The sequence below is a fragment of the Carassius auratus genome, chromosome 41 (assembly GCF_003368295.1).
Source record: "Carassius auratus strain Wakin chromosome 41, ASM336829v1, whole genome shotgun sequence".
Classification (NCBI taxonomy): domain Eukaryota; kingdom Metazoa; phylum Chordata; class Actinopteri; order Cypriniformes; family Cyprinidae; genus Carassius; species Carassius auratus.
In genome coordinates this window covers 11109028-11130863 of record NC_039283.1, presented here as the reverse complement: position 1 = coordinate 11130863, position 21836 = coordinate 11109028, and the positions used below count along the sequence as shown (strand labels likewise).

At 39.7% G+C, this 21836-nt stretch overlaps 1 protein-coding gene across 1 annotated transcript in view; it reads left to right on the top strand.

Moving 5' to 3' along the window:
- The first annotated feature begins 236 nt into the window (after window positions 1-236).
- adamts16 (ADAM metallopeptidase with thrombospondin type 1 motif, 16) overlaps window positions 237-21836 on the top strand; it is a 75668-nt gene continuing 54068 nt past the window's right edge. Inside the window, exons 1-3 of the mRNA XM_026228897.1 lie at window positions 237-659; window positions 741-831; window positions 3063-3391. Of these exons, the coding sequence (XP_026084682.1) occupies window positions 564-659; window positions 741-831; window positions 3063-3391 (516 nt within the window). The 5' untranslated portion in view covers window positions 237-563. The remainder of the gene's footprint in view (window positions 660-740; window positions 832-3062; window positions 3392-21836) is intronic.

Sequence of the window (21836 nt, the reverse complement as noted above, 5' to 3'; positions counted from 1 at the left end):
AACTGTCTTTCTAGTCAAAAATGAGCAGAAAATATACACAACAGAATCAATATTTATTATACTCGCCTATATATGATTATAATTGGATTCACACTAACTTAATTTCTATTAAAATGTTGGGCAACTGTTCCTATAAGTTGGTTGTGTTAACTTTTTTATACAGTGTAGATGTTTGGACCCTCCTCTCATCAGGGGCCAGGGGCTCTTACGCACAGGTGTGGGCTGTGATTGGCTGTTCGGAAGCGCGTGTGCAGCTCACCGGCGTCCGAGCTGCTCCAGACATTCACTAATGAGACTCGTCTGCGTGAGCAATGGCACAGGTATCCTCGGTCACTCTCGGATAAGACGCAGGGAGAAGTTCTCCAACATGCTATGGGATCTGGAAATACGCTTTTAGGATACAGATAATGGATTCGGGGTCGCCATGACTGCGCTTCACTGATGCTGTATGAATAGATGTGAAGCGCACGAGCGCGTGCAGTGATTCAGTGAGAGCGCAGCGCGCGTTTGGAGAGGCGCAGAGGCTGCTCGCAGCAGCTTTCAAATAAGAGTCTTCAGGAGACATGGCTTGCCTAAGCTCTTTGCCAGTGAGGAGGAATCATACCGCATCCAACTGTTCTGTGCTGTTCATTCTGTTTTTCGTACTCGGAAGCCAGCAGGTGAGCAAACACGCGTTTGTTTCGTCAATATTGCTTTGTATTGCAATGCAAATGATGCATGTTCACTATCTGTCCATGTAGAGATCTCACTCTGCATCTGCAACCCTTCATGCTGGTCCTCGTGTAAAGCATAAAGCTCTGCTGGAAACTCTGCGGTTGCCTCACAACACAGGTGAGAGCGTTACAGTTACCTGCCAGACGTGATTGACAGCTGTCAGTCGCTGTCGCATTAAATAGCTGATATTACGGATTTACTGATATTGCATCATTAATTCATTAGCAATATGAAAGTTTTCCCCGAAAAATGGGAAGAAAGAAGCTCAAAGATTGCTTTGTGGGAGAATGACTTTATTGCAGTTGCACAGTCTGTATGAGATGTCGTCAGCAGGGGGCGCTAGATATCCTAATTGATCTGATGCCTATGACAAATGCACCCTAAAATACAAACTCAGTGATTAGGCTATTTAAAAAGAATCATGAATGCATTAATAATAACAATGCACTTTAGTGTTTCTTGTGGTGATATTTAATACCTAACAGTGTGCACAAAACCTGACACCCCATACATGCACACACATTTATTTAGCTTTGTAAATGAGGATATACCATAAAAATAGCACCACAACATGTATAAAGCTAATTATATCAATCAAAAGATTTGAATACGCTTCTCCTAAAAGAAAACTAAACTGAATTATAAATAAAAGCATGTTTATTTCTTATGTGAATCATTTGTTCTAAACAAGGGTGTCCCCAGATGTCCCCTAAAGGAGGTTTTGTTTATCGCTTCTGCGGACAGTTTTGTACACACACACACACACACAGAGAGAGAGAGAGAAGGAGGAGGTGTGTAGCATAAAGATTGGCATGCACTGGGACTTAGTGAACAATGAACAAAGGCAGACACTTGAAGAAGCTCTCCATCAATCAGCCAAGCTTTACAAACAGTCTCTGTGTGCACTTACTGCCTTTATCCTGTGAAGAGTCTCTGCACTGAGAGTTTCTGCATGAGCTTAGAGACTGGAGTAGCCAGATATAATAGTGTGTGTGTGTGCGCGTGCATGTGTGTGTGTGTGTGAAAGAGAATGAGAGAGCGGGTAAGAGTGTGTGTCTCCATATCACAGCGGAGCATTAAGAGTGTGTGTCATCAGTGTGTATCTCACCCCACGGTCAGAGATCATAAATCTGTCTGCTCATGTCTGTAAAAGCATTTATAACTTGAGCCACCAGACCACCACAAGGATGAGAGGAGCACGAGTGTATGTGGAGGTCAGAATCACACAACATTAAGACACGTCCTCTGACCTTCACCCCGAGAGCAGCATCTCCATGGACCTTCCTATAAATCACTTCAGCTTGCTTTCATATAGATACACTTACTTAGTTTATGCTACAACAACAATGCATTTGGTAGATATGGTCTTTTTATCCTGATGTGAATTATTAAATGAAAAATGACTTTTTAATGTTCTCAGTTCATTCCCTTTAAGATCTGTGTTTGGACTATATAAACTGCAGCCAGACATTTATATCTGAAAAACCTTGGTGTTGAAACAATAGGTAAGGGCAAGTAACACAATGAATTAAATGTGACATTTTGAAGTAGGAAGACGAAAATAGTGTTTTCTTTGTTTTTAAAACATAAAAAGTGACATATTGTTTTTACCCAGCTCTATCCCAGCTTATTCAGAGTTACTATAAACCTTTTGCAGGTTTATCTCCAGTAAAAAAGTGTAACATTGTGACTCTGTTTGCTTCAGCTTCTCGACCAACACTGACTCAACTATGAAGTGAGTTGCGATCATATTAGTTAAAGTTGATAAATGACCAGTGTAACTGACCAGGGTAACATCAGCCTCGTAGTATGAGCTTGATGTATTCCATTATTGGATTTACATCACTGCAATCTGCCAAAATAAATACAATGCATAATAAAAGTTATTCTTATTATTTACATTTAACATCACATATGCATATCTGTCATTCAGCAAAACAAAATCAATGGTTGAACAATGGTAGACAAGGGTGTTCAAAAGTTGTCTGGGAAAATAAAGAATTTGTAATTATATTATGTGGCCTTATCCATTTGTACAACACATTTAATTAACTTTTGTAGTTACTTACTGTTAACTTTACACCTACTATAACCCTTATAACCCTAACCTTACCTTTAGTCCAACTCAGTAGCAGTAAATCTGGGAATTTTACTAAATAGCATGAAGTTGCACCATAAATCCAGAGTCCATTAATTAATGAATGCTAGTATAGTCAAGGCCACCTAATGTAAAGTGTGATGGGGTAAAGATTTTTAAGCAGATATAGCAGATTAATCGATTGCATACCTGAACAGAAATAATGCATTCATCAATAGCTTTTAATGACCTTACTTCCTCCTCTATGTAGAATATGAAATCGTGGCCCCATACGAGGTGGATCATCATGGTCATTACGTTTCCCACGCCGTGGCCCACCATCACCGCAGGAAACGCTCCACAGAGGGTGAAGATCATGACCTCGCTGTGCACTTCAGGCTGCATGGATTAGGACAGGACTTCCACATGGACCTGCAGGAGTCACGTGACCTGATCGCCCCCAGCTTCACCGTACAAACCCTGGGCAGGAGCGGCACCAAGAGCCTGCTGCCTTTTCCTCAAGACCACCACTGCTTCTACCACGGGGTGCTGAGGTCAGAGGTCAACTCATCCGTGGCCCTGTCGACATGTGCAGGGATGGTGAGTGGATCGAGGGGTTATTCTGTTTCACAGCTGATTGTGGTCATTTGGGGAAGAGTCTTAATAGCAAAACAAGGCTATCCTTGCATTAATTTTAATCCCTCTAAAATGTGGAAAATGTATACAGCACTAATCCCAACTGTTTTATGCTATTCTGTTCTGATAGTTGATGATGTTGGTGATAAAAATAGACCAGAAAGAATTATCTTCTCCGTAGAGAGAGAAAGACCCACAACCTCAAGAATTTTTGGCAGGAACTGTAAAGCGATCGCTGTGCCATCATCAGTGCACTGAATCATTTGTCTAGGCCTTCAAACCGCTGCATTCGTCCGTCTAGTGCACTCATCATCCCATCTGCTTGTTTTCTCTGTGGATTAATGTTCAGTGTGCAGAGAAACCTCAACCCTCCTGAGAGCCTTTGTTGTTTTGGCTCCCAGGCCGCACGAGGTTCGGCTCCCAGTAGGCGCTGGAGGAGCAAAGTGACTCTGCCGCAGTTCTCATGACTTTACCCTGACTGGACTGACATGACGTGCCCCGTCCCATCAATAGAGCCCGTCTAAAAGCCCAGCATTCAAATCAGTGGAAACAAACACATATTGTACTCACACAAGCTTTAATACATGATGTTTTATTTGTAAACAGTTTGTTTTGAAAAGGAGTTCCACAGAAACACTGAAAGATTACACTGAGCTCTTCAAGAATCTACAAATACTCTATTGCTGCGTCCCAGTTCACTATTCATCCTAAATCCATCCTGACTTGCTGCCTTATGGGGCAATGACTTTATAGGCAACGCTTGCAAAGAAAGGCACCTCTCAAAATTGATTTCAAACATGCAGGGATGCCAACTCTCATGCATCTGGTGTGATACTCATGCTTGGACTCCAGCGTGAGATTGCTGCTGAAAGCGTGAGTGTCATGCCAGATGCGTGGGAGTTGGCAACCCTGAACTGCTTAATGATCTACAACAACAACTAATGAGCTTTGGTGATAACTAAGTGAATATTTAATTACTATAATATTGATTTCTCGCAAAAAACAAAAAAACAAAAAAAAAAAACACCAAAAGTGCAAAAAGTTAGTCATAAACATATATTTTCACACAAACTGACCACCAAGCACAACTTTCAGACACCAGCTTTCACGGGATTGTGGGATATTTAAAAATCGACCAGGAGAAGGTATCTCAGGAAGCAGAAATTGAAGCTAACTTTGGAGCTGGATGTGCATTGATCCCTTCCTGCCTTAAAATGTGTCCTCCGAAAGCAGCATTTTCTAGTTTTCAGATGCAGCCTGTGTGTCCCAAATTCTCAAAACTTGAGTATTCTTCTGTTACATAATCAAAAGTAAGTATGCTTTTTTCACTAAAAGAGTGCATACAGTATTTTAGGGCATATTAGTTGAATTGGGACACAGCACACACTTATAGTTTGTTTCTTTATTGGTAAGTTCATTTTCAGTTTCAGAGTTTCATGCCGTAGACCGGCCCACTTTAGTTCACAACCGACTATATTAAAACAGTGTAATCAAAACCTCAGAATATAATTCCCTACAGCCTTGTCTTCATACAATTCATTGTATTTTTAAAAAACACCATCATTTCCAATTCAGTGCAAAAACAATAGCCTAAGTTTTGCTTCACAGTGAAGATTTATTAGAACAGTAAATAACAGGATAGTGTAAGAATCTCTTTTCTTTAAGATTTAGTATTCATAAATATCCAAACATTGAAATAAAGAAAAAAAAAATCTAATAAAAACAAATATATAAAACAAAATAAAAAATAAATATTAAAATAAATTGTATTGCACTTTCTAACGACAGTATCATCTCAGCTGAATCATCAGGTATCATTAATTATCTCAGGGCATTTTTTATTGAGCAGGGCTCTTCATTACTATTAGTTCTTCTGAATGACCACCCTCCTGCCCAGTCTGGTGTGTTGGGCTCATGACTGGAGCTTGGTAACGTTTCTGGGCCTTGCTCTTCACTGTTAGCAGCAAACTGGACTAGAGGCGGCTGCTGCTGAAGAGCTAGAGGAAAAAGTTTGATACATGAGCGGTTTGCAAACCAAAGCATCTTGAACTGCTCTTAACTACCTTAACGTTAGCTTACTTACCGGCCTCGTCGTCTGTGTTTGTTTTTTTTGAGAAAGAATGTGCTCAGTTTAGAACATTTGGCCGCATCAGTTTCCAAAGCTTTCTTCTTATTTATTCTGGACATTTCAGCGCCGCATTTGCGATTTCTCTTATCCATTTTTATCTCACTTTTTTTTTTTTTTTTGAGCAACTTGCAAGGTGCCGTGTTGAGGGCGGGGCCAGGGAGTCAACAGATAATCACGTCATCATTATCTTGCAGGCTGAACTCTGCAAGAAAATATTTAAAAAAAAATAGTGGGACAGTGGTAAAATAATAATTAAAAAGAGTGGGGCTGCGGTAAAATAATAATAATAATATATACTTATATATATATATATATTTCAACCCAGTGCCATGACAACAACGGCCCTCGCAGCCAAAAAACATACCGACCCACCGGGAATTTTCCCGGTGCTCCCGATTAGCCAATCTGGGCCTGGTTGCATTGCATTATGCATTATGTTTTACTCCACTTCAGACTAACAATGCACTGAATTGAATTTTAAAAGACACTAATGTTTTCATTTATCTGAAAACCAAAACTAATGTTTTAGGAATTAAATTGGGTAATTGGGAACTGCTTTTCAGGGTATTTAACTACAGTACCAGTAATAGTAAAATCCTCCATTTCAGCCAAACAGATTTAACATATTGTCATTCCAGCCTCTTTTATGGTAAAGTGCATCCACAGAGCTGACATGTTTACCTGTTTTAACTCATTAACACTGCATGCATGAATTGGACACGGACACAGTCAAAAAGGTAGCACCGGAGGAGTGTGTTCATACAGTTTAAATAACCTTTGCACTATATTATTTCCACTAAACTTGATTACACTTGTTGATAACACTTGGAGAGACCTGTCTATTTGTATTTCTTTGCTCAATGTCACAACAGTATTTCAAATAAAGATTTATAGTATTAACTGTACTACATCAAGGCTGGTGTAAATAACTTAAATCTAAGATCCGTATCTAATTTGTTTACTCAGAGGTAATCTTGTGGCAGTTCATTTCCCAGTGACTTTTAACCTCTATGTGATCGTCAGCCTTTAAACAGTGGCAGCTCAAATCTTACTGTCACTGTAAATGTACTGGGCCTATAACCAGCTGAAATATGTGCTGGAAGTGTAATGTTGTAGACTTTCACACTGTCCCCAGCTGGATGTGATTAGCAGCGGTGCAGAGTCATTAGTTAACTCCGTCTCTATTTATGTGTCCGGTAAAGCCTTTGTGTAAATTCACTTTGAATGGCTGAGACTAGCTTTGGCAGATCACCACTGGAGGTTGGCAGGGCTTTGATGACAGTCAGAGTTTGTCATAAAAGGTCCCAAATGTGAGTTTAAAGGCATGAGGACCAGACGATTGAGGCCCCAGTGTTTTAAGCTGACGGCTTTATACAAAACGGTACAATAGCTGACTTTAGTGGTGGCACATGGGATGCCAATTAGGAGGGTCATTGGAAATGGCAGTCTGGGTTGAGGCGGGGGCATGCCATGGAAACGGCACGCTGAAAGTCTTTCTGAAGTGTCGCCAGTCTGCAATTAACAGGCTAATTGTGAGTGATGTCAGCCATAAACTGAAGCCATAAATCTAAATTTGGACACCCAGCCCCAACACGTCTGACACATCACTGTGGATATAACCCAGCTTAAATAAGCAAAACATTAATACTTACATAAGGGAAGTCGGTGTACAGTCAAAATTGATTTGAGTCGTATGGAATGATCCTGTCAATTTCTGATGAAAAACCTACATTTCTTTTGCGTTACATTATGGAATTTAAATGGGTTGGCAATACTGTTTCATGCTGATTTTAAGGATTTAGAAGGGAAATATCCTTGATCCAAAGCTGCTCCATAGCAGAACCTGGTGCATACGTTCACTGTCTTTCTCCAAATCTCCCACAATGATTATGATTTAGCATTCATCATTAGGCTTTGAAAGCCAAGCCATGCAACCCCCAGCAACTCTTCAGAACTCTTGTCCAAATTATATACATTATTATCCCTCATAAAACAATCCCATGTTTCACTCTACAGGATTTGAATGTGGCCTTGATGGACTGACAGAATTAAAAACTAACATATTTATTTATAGTGAACAGAAATGAAGCATAGCATGATTTGCCCTGTAAAAACAGAGCAGAGAGAGGCGCTGTTGATGACTTATTGTTGGCGGGAGGTCATCATTAGTGCACAAGGAATAAATGCTGTCCTGCTGGAGGTGGTGATTCTGAGGAGTTCAAGTTGATTTAGTCTTGATATATACAGTCAGTGTTTATGCAATGCAATGTCCGGGAAGGAGTTAAAGTGTTAGTTCACCCGAAAATGAAAATTAGACTGCATTTTAGTCACCCCCGAGGCATCCTAGGTGTATATGACCTTTGGATATGATCTTTTTTTTCTGATGAATCCAGTCAGAGTTATATTAAAAATTGTGTTTTATCTTTCAAGCTATTTCATGGCACTCAGCGGGTGTTGCATTGCTTCAGTCCAAAAGACGTGAAATAAAAAGTGCCCTACCATTAAAAAAAAGTGCCTCACACGGCCCCGGGTGGTGAACAAAGGCCTTCTGTAGTGAATCAATGTTTCATTCCCACAGAACTGCTTCTGTTTTACAACAGTGGGCGCATGCTAGATTATTATGTGAATATTAGGTTTTGAATATGGATATTTTTCTTACAAAAAAAACACATCAATTCTCTAAAGGAGGCCTTTATTCACCCCCCGGAGCTGTGTGAGACATGGCATTTTTGGCATTTTTTTTTTTTTTATGGAAGGGCGCTTTTTATTTCACGCCTTTTTGACTGAAGCAATGCAACACCTGCTGGGTGTTATTAAACAGCTTGAAAGATCAAAGACAATTTTTACTATAACTCTGACTGGATTTCATAGATAGAAAGTCATATACATGGATGCCTCGGGGATGAGTTGAACGCAGCCTAATTTTCATTTCTTGGTGAACTAACTCTTTAAGAGCCAGAATCAGCTTCTTCATGACAAGAACCGCAACAGCTAGTCACTGAGATGATGTAAGAGGATTTAAAAAACGAATCATCGACACCCTTCTCAAATAGTTTCAGCTGGCATTTAAACTCTCATAGCAGCAGAGTAGAGGTTCAGTTTCAGCTTCTAAAAGCAGCAAGGCAAGTACAAGCCTCTCGCTCATGGAAATAGGAACAGCGTCAGGTGCATTGCTCAGAGTTTCCTCATATCCGCTCAGCTCCTTTGATTAGAGTTCCCTTAGGGTCGTGCCTGGATCTGCCCATTTCCCAGCTGTTATTTTTCTCCCAGGTAGCGTCTCAGCCTGTATCCTGGCACTTTATGACTGCTATTTGCACCTTGTAGCTCTCAGTGTGTAATTTCATGAGAGGTATTTAAGGAGGCAGCGCAGACATTTGTTTTTAGTTAAGCTTGTCATGGACCTGGGAGACTGAGGCGCAGATTTGTGGCGGATGATTCTTACGTGTTACTTATGCAGGAATGCCGACAGCAGCACCACTCCCGCTTGACAAGATGGATTTGCACTGTTTACTTACACTAAACTGTACGCTAAGTGCCATGTGTGTAAACTGATTAAACTTAAGTTTTCTCCTGGCAGAAATGGAAAGATACAGATTTCCCTGAATAGATCAAAAAATTTATGGTTTCCTTCAAAATTATCCCGTTTCCATTTGGCACTTGCTTTAGACCAAATTTGATAATTATATTGTGCCTGATATAAATTTGACAAATTTGATTTGTTTATCCATTGCATCATCCAGCAGTTCCAGAACAGCATAATTCAAGCTCTTACAACAAAAGTGAATTTAATTTCTGTGCTGCAAATCTTTGTTGACACATCCTGCACCTTTCATAACAGTAAATTATTTTTTTCTCCCAGTAGAGAATGTCAAAAATAACAGTCCCAAGGATAATTTTATCAATCGTATGTTGTTCTTTTGTAGCTTAAGTTATGTTGCAATTATATTGTAAACTGAAAGAGTATAGAAATGGGGTTCTCAACTCAGGGTCTGCTTTCCTGCAGAGTTCAGCTTCAAACCTAAATCAAACACACTTGAACAAGCTAATCAGGGTCTTCAGAGTTACTGAAAAAGCTACAGTCAGGTGAGTTTGATCAAGGCTGGAGTGAAACTCTTCAGGTTAGTGGACCTCGAGGGTCAGAGCAGATAAAGAGATCTTGACAAGCCAGAGTGGAGTTTGAGACTTTCTTCTAAAAGTGAGATTACGGAGTCGGTTTTTCTGAAGATCAATTTGCAAAGAAGGTTTGTGAAAATTTGCTCTCAGATTAAATCTTATTGCAGTCTTAGGCTGGGGCATACACTGTGCAATTTCAGCAATGTCTGTTAAATACCAACTCTCACTGTATGAGTATGGAGTATCTGGAAAAAAAATACATGTGGGAATAAATACATTTAAAAATAAATAACATAAAAATGAAAAGTAAATAAGTTAACTTGTTAGCCAGCACCCCCCATTATGGGACTCACAGCTGAAAGTGCTCTACCAAACTTATAATTGTAACAGTTTCCTACTTCAGTGTGTTACAAACATAATGTTGGTCCCTTATGAAACAAAAATATATTGCAGTATATTGGAAAATATCATGTAATATATTAGGTATATATTCTTATATATATTTATTTTTTCCAATTTATTACAATATATTGAAAGCGGCAATCATTTGTATATTTTGCAGTATATTATATATGTATCTTCAATATATATATTAAATGTATTCAAATATATAATATTTTAGAAAATAAAAAGGGAAAATAATATATTAAAATATATCACAATATATTTTAAGAAATATATTGGTAAATATATTTTCCTTTCGTAAGGGGTGTCTTTGTAAAGGAGACCCGTTGGGCTTTACTTTTTATCAACCAGATTTGATAATGCTTTTGATAAGTGATTTGATAAGTTTCTGACCGCGAGTTATTCCATAAGAGACGCAAACAGTTCTGTCGATGAAGAACTGAAACGTAAACAAAAATGAATTATGATCCATATTACAACCTTGTTTCCCTAATTGGAATAAACGTGCTTCATGAGATGTCTTTCAGTAGACCCTTACCTTTCGAACTAAACCGGGATATACAGCTGTGGATGTGTTTATGGCTCGTTATTACGATGGATCTGGTATGTACAGTGTTTCCATTGCTCATGTTTTTATGTGTACTGCTTACACAAATGTAGCAAATACAGTCTTTATAAGATTTCCATTGAAAAACAATGATCTGTCGTCGATGCTTGAGGCTTAGATCTTTAAAATGAAACATAGTTTGTCAAGATTAAATTTGTCCCATTTAATTTAATCTATTCATAAACACTGAGTAGTCTAGGGGCTTTTAGGACGAGGGTGTCGGGGTGCTGGCTAACAGGTTTATAAAAATAAATGTAAAATACATAAAGGAAAAGTAATTTAAAATATGAATTCAGGATTAAGTTTTATTACAAATGAACTATTTTATTACATTCATTTACCTATATATTCATTATAAGGTATGTGCTTACCTTATACGGTCCATTCTTTGAGATGCAACTTGACTGCTGATGTGGCGATGAGGATGGGATTATTCAAGGTTTTTTCTTATACCTTTTAAGACAAACCAACAATACTGTTATTATTAAACCTCAATTAACAAAAGAGTAGCCGACTACACCACCTAGGTTGTTTACTGCAATCCAGGAACAAAGTTCGCCTAATTCAATAATTGACTGAGGGCCGGACACTATTGCCACGCAACCAGTAGTAGATTGAATTACAAGTATTTTATTACCATAACATTAGGAGTATATAAATATTAAAATAAGAAAAGGAGATGCAGTCCTTTGCACAATCTGGTATGATGTCTTTATAGTCCACAAATAAATGTCCTGGGATGGTTCCACCAGACGTAGGTCTCCACAGATCCAGACAGTAGGTTACTGGAGAGAAATAAGAAAAAACTACCAGTATCTCCAGTCCAATGCAAGCTAAAGCTAACTACTACCATGCTCACTTGTGCACACAAATACCCACAACAACCAATATGGTCTTAAAAGGCAACAGTCTCCACCTTCTTTGCCAACTAACCTATGACACTAAGTCACTGATTAGTGCAAATTAGTCCATCAACAGGTGTTAGGAAAACGAGCATGACAATACAAATCTTTGATCGGGGAGCCAATCATACAAGCATTAAAATGTATATAAATATGTATTCATCTCAGTTCACTCCCATCACATCCCACCTGCACGAAAATGTCAGCAGTCCCTGTGATTTCTTAAAACCCTTCATCTATTCCTGCAAGGTGCGTTGCCTTAAATTCGGATGGACAGAATGTCTAACTTGGTTCTCTTCATTCACATGATCAGGCTCTGAGGCAACCCATAGGCTATACGGCATGGGATCCAATGGTCGCCTGGCCTCTTAGCATACTGTTGGTTGTGGTTCTTACTTCTGGAACAGAACATAACTTAAGGGCATTTCGAAGCAATCTTCTCTTTTTTCCCCCCTTGTTCAGGTCTCACCCAATACACCAGTCCAGTATTTCCCAAAGTTCCTAGTACAACATAAGGCGTAGGGTCCCACCAACTGCACAACTTCCCATGTCCCTGCCTATTTTGGTCCCAAACCCAAACACGCGGACCCGCCAAAAATGGGGTAGCATTGGCCCTACGATCATAGATCTGTTAAGATAGTGTTGCAGTATGATACATGACTCTTTTTGCCAATGCTTAAGACCAACTCAATTTTTCATGGTGCTCTTGTACCCACCCAATCAAATCCTTTCTAGTTTGTCCTACTCCTACTCCAAGGTTCATATCTACAGGTGCCCGGAAGGAACAACCAGACATCAGATACGAAGGTGTAAACCCTGTAGCCCCATGTATGGTATTATTATATGCCTGCATCAACTTGGGGAGAAATTCTGGCCACCTATCCTGCTTCTCTCTCTCTAAAGTACGCAGCATTGCCTATATTGTCTCGTTCACCCTCTCTACTTTACCATTCCCAGCGAGATGGTAAGGGGTTGTTCGGCTCTTAGCTCTACCGTACAAGTGGCAAAACTCTTTCATCAATGCAGATTCAAAATTTGTGCCCATATCAGAATGGAATCTCAAGGGACAACCAAAAGTCTGGATGACTTGTTCCCACAAAGCATTGACTGTCACCATAGCCGTTTGATCACTCATAGGAATAGCCCATGCATAACGAATAAACATCAATTATAAAAATAGTTTGACGTAAGTCAGCTGGATGCCCTAATGTCAAAAAAAATCTAATGACTCCACTTCTAAGGCGAACGATACCAGTATTGGATTGGGGGGGGGGGGGGGCATTCTGATTCTTACCTTTCTGTAGGCCACAAGTGACACAACCCAGATGGTACCCCTTGACAGTCTCTTCCATCTTCGGCCAGAAAAAAATTCCGTCTGACCCTCGAAAGTGTCTGTGACACTCCTACATGTGCAGACGCCTCATGGTATCGTCGCCATACTTCCTCCCGTCTAGAGGTGAGACAGATAATCTGTAGGTGCAACTCAAGGGTACTGGTGTCAATCATGCTCTTATACAAACACCATCTTGGAATCACAAGCTTAACACGCTGTCAAAGTAGTCGTTTGCCATTAGAGACATATTAGCTTGCTCCATGTTCGAGGGTATGCTACTTGACTCCACATACTTCCTTACCTGTTGAAGTTCCTCATCTTCGCATTGGCTCTTATGCCATTTCTCAACATCTGGGAGGTAAATTACTGGCTGACAGGCATCTTCTGTTACCTCAACTTGTCGTACCTCAATAGAAGCCATTCAGTCTACTGGGATACTAGACAGACTATCAGCATTAGTATTCTCATGCCCAGCCCGATACTTCACTGTGAAATCAAAATTCGCCAGTTGCGCTGCCCAGCGCTGTTCCACCACTCTATGTCACGCGGTCTGTAGATGGGCCACCGGATTATTATATGTAACAACCGTATATTTAGCTCCAGTCAGATAGTCCTTCTGAGTCCATTTCTCGGTCATAGCTCATTTTAAAGCTAGCAACTCTGAATTCAAAGAACTATAATAAGCATCATTCCATTCCGCAGGGTGGAGGCTTCGACTTGCATAGGCAATTACCTGCTCTTGACCATCCTGGACCTGCGGTAATACTGCTCCCAATCCCTGGTGGCTAGCATCAGTATAAAGAACAAACGGCAGAGAAAAATCAGCAAATGCTAGGATAGGAGCCAGACTGAGACTGTGCTTTAGTTTTTCATATGCAGCTTGACACTCCGCAGTCCACTCAATCCTACGATTATTTGACTTCTTCTTGACTGGAACTCCTACTAACAGGCCGTTTAACGGCTGTGCCAGTCGAGCGAAGTTGGCTATAAACCATCTATAATAGCCTGCTAAGTCCAAGAATGCCCTCACTTCTCGAATGGTGGTTGGAACAGGCCACTTTTGTACTGCCACTGTTTTACCAGGATCTGGGCTGATACCGTTCTTGTTCACTACATGCCCCAGGAATTTCACTTGTGGCTGAAGGAATGGCCGATTGTCCAGCCTCAACTTCAGTGCCAACCGCTGGAATACTCGCTCCAAATGATGAAGATGGGTGTCAATTTATGGAATATACAATAACATCATCCAAATAGACCAACAAAAAGTCTACAATATAGTCACTCAAACAGTGCTGCATTAATCGCTGGAATGTAGCTGGTCCATTGCACAGGCCAAAATGCACGTTGAAATTCAAATAGCCCCAGAGGAGTTGTAAAAGTGGTCTTTGGACAATCATCCACGTGCACCCCCACTTGCCAATAGCCACTCAACAAATCGAGGGTACTAAACCATTCAGCTTGAGTTAAAGTGGTCAATGTTTCTTCTATTCAGGGAAAAGGGAATGCATCCTTATGGGTAACGGCATTCAGCTTCCTGTAATCAACACAGAAGCGCCCACTTTCATCCTTCTTCTTGACCATGACTATTGGGGCTGCCCATGGACTACTACTCTCGGAAATTACTCCTCTTTCCAACATACCTGCCAGCAGTAGCTTCATCTCCTTATACATCATTGGGGGTAGGGGCGAAACTTTTCTCGGACAGGAGGCGCAGTGTCAGTATAGATCCTATGCTGGACAGTCGCATTAAGCCCCAAATAGTCCTCATTCTTATAAAACAAAAATTTGATTTTGTTGATCAGTTAAACCAGACCCAAGCATCAGTGGACTCACCCCATCAGCAGTTACCACCTCTTCAGGGATTCCAGCTTACACCACACGAATATCGACAACCTCATCTGTGCTCAAAGTCAACTCTAGATCTCTTTGGCCATAGATGTCCACTCCAGACATCTCATACATTCAACAAAGCTTCTAGAGTGTCAAAACATCCTCAATCCCTCACACAGGTTCACAGATAAAACCCTGCCGACTACACCAGAAGTGGCGACAAGGATGGGATGATTCAAGGGTTTCTCTTATACCTTCGAAGACAAACCAACAATACTGTTGGTATTAAACCTCAATTAACAAAAGAGTAGCCACCTAGGTTGTTTACTGCAGCCCAGGACCCAAGTTCACCTAATTCATTAATTAACTGAGGGCTGGACACCATTGACACTCAACCAGTAGTAGATTGAATTACAAGTATTTTATTACCATAACATTAGGAGGATATAAATATTAAAGCTTTCTCCGTCGGGTGGCTCGGCGCTCCCTTAGATATAGGGTGAGAAGCTCGGTCACTCGGGTGAATGTCCTGGGTTGGTTCCACCGGACGTAGGTCTACACAGATCCAGACAGTAGGTTACTGAAGAGAAATAAACAACCAGTATCTCCAGTCCAATGCAAGCTAAAGCTAACTACTAGCCTACTACCATGCTCACTTGTGCACACATACCAACAACACCCAATACAATCTGCAACCTAAATGAAAATCACACCAAAACAAAATAAAACACAGAGCAATGGCTAGTATACTGGCAATTAGTTCCTAGTCTCTATTATGTATGAATTAGATGCAAAATGGTCAGAACAAGATCTATCAGACGATCTTCAACTAGGGTTGTACTCACAATGTGACTGGGTAGCAATTCCCACTACCCAGTTTCCAGCGTTGTGTAAACCCTCCATCGCGGTCTTGCTCATCTCCGAGCAGCTGTACAAACTTGGTTAATCTGCTAGTCACCGTCGTGTTCACAAACCGCGGATGCCATATCTCCAAACGATCCCAGATTCACTCATCTCAAAATGCTACACCCATGCTTGCTCTACGTCACAGTCTTCACAACACTTTGACTCACTCATTCCGCACAGCTGTAAAATGTTCAGTTATTCTGCGTGGTGTTCTTTCTCAGATTCCAGCACCTGTGCCCAAATAACCTCGACAGGCATCGACTTCCACGTAAGTGAAGCAAACCAACAACACGCACCTGTCAGTCTCTCAAGCACGGTCTTAAAAGGCAACAGTCTCCAACTTCTTTGTCAACCAACCTATGACACTAAGTCACTGATTAGTCCAGATTAGTCCATCAACAGGTGTTAGGAAAAGGAGCATGACAATACAAATCTTTGATCGGGGAGCCAATCGTATAAGCATTAAAATCTAAATATAAAAAATGCATTCATCTCAATTCACTCTCATCACACTAACACTATATGTGCAAAATAAACACCTGGGACCCCAGTCCAAACCACATGCCATGTCAGCATGGGTTCTTTACTGTTTTCACGCACATGCTGTGAGGGAAAAAACACTGAGTTTAGGGCAGTCGGTTCATAGCGAGGCTGTGCGTCAGTTTGTTGTGCGAAACCCTCACAGCGGGCTGACAAAAATGTCAGAAATTAATTCCGACCATCCGAATGTCAGTCAGAAGAGGCTAATTGCCCTTTACACTGCACGACAAAGCAGAAATTCAGCCTGACTCAAATAAATAAATTGCCAAAATAAATTGCCATTCTAAAGTCAGAATTCAGCTCAAAATTATACGAAAATCACACAATGAATGCCCTTGGGTTGGGTTATTAAATTATCTACCAGCAACCAACATTCTTCAAAATGTCTTCTTTTGTGTTCAACAAAAATAAATTCATAAAGGTTTGGAACATCTTGAAGGTGAGTAAAATGATGACAAAATTTTCAGTTATGGCTGGAATATCTCTTTTAAGAGATCTTGTTTGTGACTTTCTGTCCTATGGAGCGGCATTAAATTTCAAAGAAATGTAACTTGCAAGTTTAGTTTTCTTTGTCAGATGGCAGGCCTCTCTAGGTGAAGGTGAAGTACACATAAGTGTCTGTCACCTGTATTTAATCTGATCACATGAACTTAAACTCTGAATAAAGGTCAGCAGGTTCTCTGTTGTAGTGTCTCTGGAAACAATTTCCTGTTGGTTTCCAAAGCAAATATCATCAGCAAATGAAAGTTCTTCGACAGTCTGGGGTAAATCGGGCTTGGTAACTGGAAGTGACATCACAGAAGTTGAACACTAAGCATAGTGCATAATATTTAAAAGACACCATGTGGAATTAATTGAATGGAAAACACGACAGGGGTCACTGCAATGTCTCTCAATGTCTGTCTGAATTATGTCACTGAGATCCCATACTGTCTTCCTCAACTAACTAGAAGCCATAATTGCAATCCTGTGGGATTTTGTTGACTTAACTTTGGATGGATTGGAAAGACTGACTGGAAGACATGCAGCAAGCATGTAAACAGCATGAAAGCGCAATCGCCATACATCGACTTGACTTTGGTAATTAGTCTTGACAATGGCTGAAACTCCCAACTTGAGAGCATGAGGCTGGAGTCATGCAGAGTGACCAGTCATGCCTGAACTTCATTCTATGTCTAGCCCGAAAGCCTCAGCTCTGGCAAAGGTCGCTTCTGTTGACTAAACCCTGTGATCTGGTGACAGAAGATGAGCGTATATCATGAGGATTGCTGCCTTGACACCAAAACAACTGGGTAATTTTGCTCTTTGAAGTCCTCAGTGTCCAATAAAGGATCAAATGCTTCAGTGTAGGACCTGTGGTCTTGGGTTGAGATTAAGTCCCAGGTGTTGTTCCCCTGTTGGAGTCTTAAATCACTGCTCTGGAAACGCCTTGATTAATCTGCTTACAGCTGCTAATGATATCAACTAGTCTAACAAACTTAAATCTGATCCACAGCTAGTGGTTGTTGACACGTGATTCTCTTTTCGGCCTGGAATCTAGTACTGCTTTCTTCCATTATTTTTAGGCATCCACAATAATTTTATTGCTGCCTTTTTTTCGCTCTATAAAATACTGTCATCAACATGGATTGATATCTTTTCTCATCCAAGATGTTCTTTTTACAATCATCCATGTTCACAGCTTTGTGTGAATTAATGAATCAGATGTGTTGTTCGATACAGTTTTGCCTTTCACAGGGTTGACAGCTTTGCTTGCCTGGCCGCAGTGAGATTTTAATGACATGGACTGACGAGGACTGAGGTTGTCACCACCAGTTCACCACAGGGTTCCACCAGTTCATATTTAAGTTCATCTTAATAATGCAAACCCAAACACTTCAGCTTAATGTTTTACTAGACACAACAAAATTAAAATTGCTTGAGATTCAGTAATGAATCCTTCTCACCATCCGAGGTTTGGACAACTATATACCAAAAACATAAACTGATGGATTTTGCCAGACCAGGGTATCTGCAGGATATTTAAACTCAGATTAAGTAAGACTTTTAATGCCTTTTTTTAAGACTTGCACAAATAAAATTAAAAATTAAATAAAAAGCATGATTTAGAGTTCAGACACAGGTTTAAAAAAAAAAACATTCACATTAAAGCCTTTAAACCACGGAGTCAAAAGTATCAATTATTATATTAATTGAAACAATAATTATCAATCAGTTATTATAGTAATGAAAAAAAAATTGAAACATTTTTTTAGAATAATCTTTTTTCTTTTAAATCCAATCCACCAATTTGCAATTCTGCATGTTTTCTGCGTAAAAACATGGGTTGATTTTCACATTGGTCTGAACAAAAACAGCAGACATACATTCATTCTCTGCCTTTCACATTACAGCCTCGGTGTCATTGAATTTCGTCAGAGTTGTGTGACACTCAGTCGCCATTTACGGATACCTTAGGAATTAATGAGAAATGGCATAAACTGTATCCCACCTGTCGCAAAAAGTTAGTGACGTCTCTTATAAAATGGCCCCTTTTTTTCTAAAAATAGTTTAATCCAAAAGTATCTTTTGTGTAAAACATGTTTCAAGATTAGCCAATAGGATGTTGATTCATTAAATGATGAGCAGTTTCCTCTAAAAAGATGTTTATTCTGTGTAGTGAAGCCTCTCCTCCACTGACATCCATGAACAAAATGGCCTCTGGTCTCCTTTCCCGCGTATTGCCAAACCAGAAGCGTTAACATTAGCCGTTATGCTTTTTTGGCTAAAGGTTACTGGCTTGCCTTCTAGTGGCTTTGGAATTGAACCGTTAGAAATCCCAGAAGACGTTGCTGGCGGATGGTGAACGGAAGCCTGTAAGCTTTAAATTTGTAATCGCTTAAGAGATTCCTGCTGCAAGCAGGCAAATATGTGGTGCTTGTGTACATTTAACATTTGTCATTTTGTTTTGCATGATTTTAATGAAGTGACAAATACATGGAGAAAGCCGGCTGTTTGGCATATTAAAAATAATTAACATTGGCGAAGGATCAATTTCACAAATACATAATACACAAATACTATGGAAATATTGTCTATAATAAAATAAAATAATTGTTTTAAAAGGATTATGGCATTTGTTTGTGATGTTATGTGTTATTTATTGTGTCTCGCTCTTTATAATGTGCTGGGACTGCCAGTTGAGCAGCAAGAACACAGCACATCTCAATTCTCACAAAGATGCATTCATTGAGAAACAGCCAATGAAATCACAGCCTTTTGAAGTTTAATCATCCCCAAATTTAAGACCTCCTTAAATCATAATTAAATATTTCTTGTATCATTTGAAACTTGTTATCTGACACAACTAAATGTCAAGCATTTAAACGACCCGTCAACTTTCTAATTTTTGAGAATGCCATTTTTTCTCACTGAAAGCATCTGCCGCTCTCCGCTCTGAACATAGCAACAGTTAACTGTATTAGCAACCGGTGGCACCATAAGATCCAAACGGCTCTACTGAGCTGGCCTTGATGTGCTTGATATCAATGTGATTTTATTAGAAAACAGTTTAGCATTTACTTATTTCATTGTGTCAAAGGCATCGCAGTGGATGGTTGCATCTCACAGTCCAGATCCGTTATGTACTGATTGACATGCAACTGTCTGCACTTTGAAATACCTGTAGTTTGATTCAGTTAAACTTAGTTATGGCAAACTGTCTTAAAATGGAAATTATAATTGCAACTTAAAATATTAAATATTAAGGCCTGGTTGTGCCCTCTTATTTCGCGTTGTCTTTTTATTTTCCCTGAGACATACTGTAGTGTTTCACTGCAAATGCTTGCAAGTTGGCAGCCCCCCTTTTTCAGTACTTCCCTGTAAATGTACAGAATGTGTGCTGTGTTAATTAAAATATCTAATTATCATTGCACATCGTGGGCGGTTCACTCTAGCGTTGTTTGAAAAGTGTTGAAATCTGTCAGCAGTTACCTCCCATACAGGCATTAATTACGTGATGAGATGTGTATCCTCTATACACACTGTGATCTTGGATTGGGGTTATTTAGTCTGGCGAGACCTGCATGGTTTCATTCGCTGATAACTTAAGTGTGGAGTGAAGGCAGCGTTCCTTGAGCCAGTGAGACCAGATCCCTGCTCGCCTGTGTAGGCATCACAGTCTGGAAAATAAAGAGCATAAACCAGTGTTTTCAGCAGGATAGATCAACTTTAACCTCTGTAGACAGGACATACACTCTTAAAAGTCACACTGATGTAAGCGTTTATAGGATGTAGATGACTGTGAAAAGGCGTGTATACATAAACATCTGTTCAGCTCACATTATGGAGCATCAAATTTACCTTAAACACACATTAGAGACTTCAGTCCTTGATTGTACTTGTGTCATCCAGACAGTGCTGAATGTGTCTCTTATTCACTCTCATGCATAAATCCTCAACTCAAAAGCAACCCGCTTTGCCTCTGTCTTCTCTTCCCAGAGTTCAGCACATGTTTTACAGCCTATTGTGTGTGTGATTGCCTCGCGATGAACTTAAGTGTTGTTGGCAGCGATGAATGATAATCAGATGCACATTGGGTTCAAACAGGTTCTCAGAAGGGTTTTTCTGTTTGTTTGGAGAGGAGTTTATCCTCTGAGCCCAATTGAGGATAATTATCAGACCACGCTGAATCAGGGACGCAAACGAGTTCTCGCTCTGACCTGGCGTGACGTTTGGATGAGTGTTTGAAGAGTCCATGGGATCTCCAGACTGTGAGGGACGTGAAGCTTATTAGGGTTAATGAAAGCACAGCTCTCCAAAGAAGTGTAATTTGGGTGTTTATGTCATAAACTGAGCTCAGAGTCGGCCCGATGTGCAAGTACTGCACCTCCAGTGTGATCTCTACTGCTTCTTTAGGAATCACGCTTGGGTAATCAGACTCCAAATATATCTTTAATCCAGATGGGTTTTGCTTTTTAAAATCTAAACGCGTCTTGAGAACATTAACAAAGTGTCTGTTTTATGTTCCAAAGCACATTAACATTATGACAGTGCTCGTAAAACCCTGTGCTGGTGTTCCTCAATCATCCGGCTCAGCGTCTGTTCTCAACCTCTTACACAATGTAATGCATTCAGCCTGAACTTAATGTACAGACTCCATTCAGACTTAGATTTTTAGATCAGATGTGCTGTTTTCTATTACATTTTTTAAACATTAAATTAAGATGAATTCATTGAAATGCAATTGATCTTCTGTCCTGCATCTGTTTGCATACTGAGTTTTGATTGGTGTGTTATCTTTCACATCTATTTAATCCCTTGTAGTCACTGTTAACTGTGGCCACACTAGGCTTGGAGCTTATGAAATTACTGCAAACAGTGAAGCTTTAAGTTTTGTGCATCAGATTTCAGCTTGTGATGTTTAATACCTCTGTTGGTAAAATTTATATTTAGTTTTCAGCCAAAATTTGCATAATTTTGGTAAATATCAGTAGATGTTAAGGCTGCATGATGTTGGTAAAAATGTTGTTGCAATATTTTGTCTTCCTGCAATATATTAAATTAATATATATATATATATATATATATATATATATATATATATATATATATATATATATATATATATATATATATATATGCTTGAGTTTTCATATACTACTGTT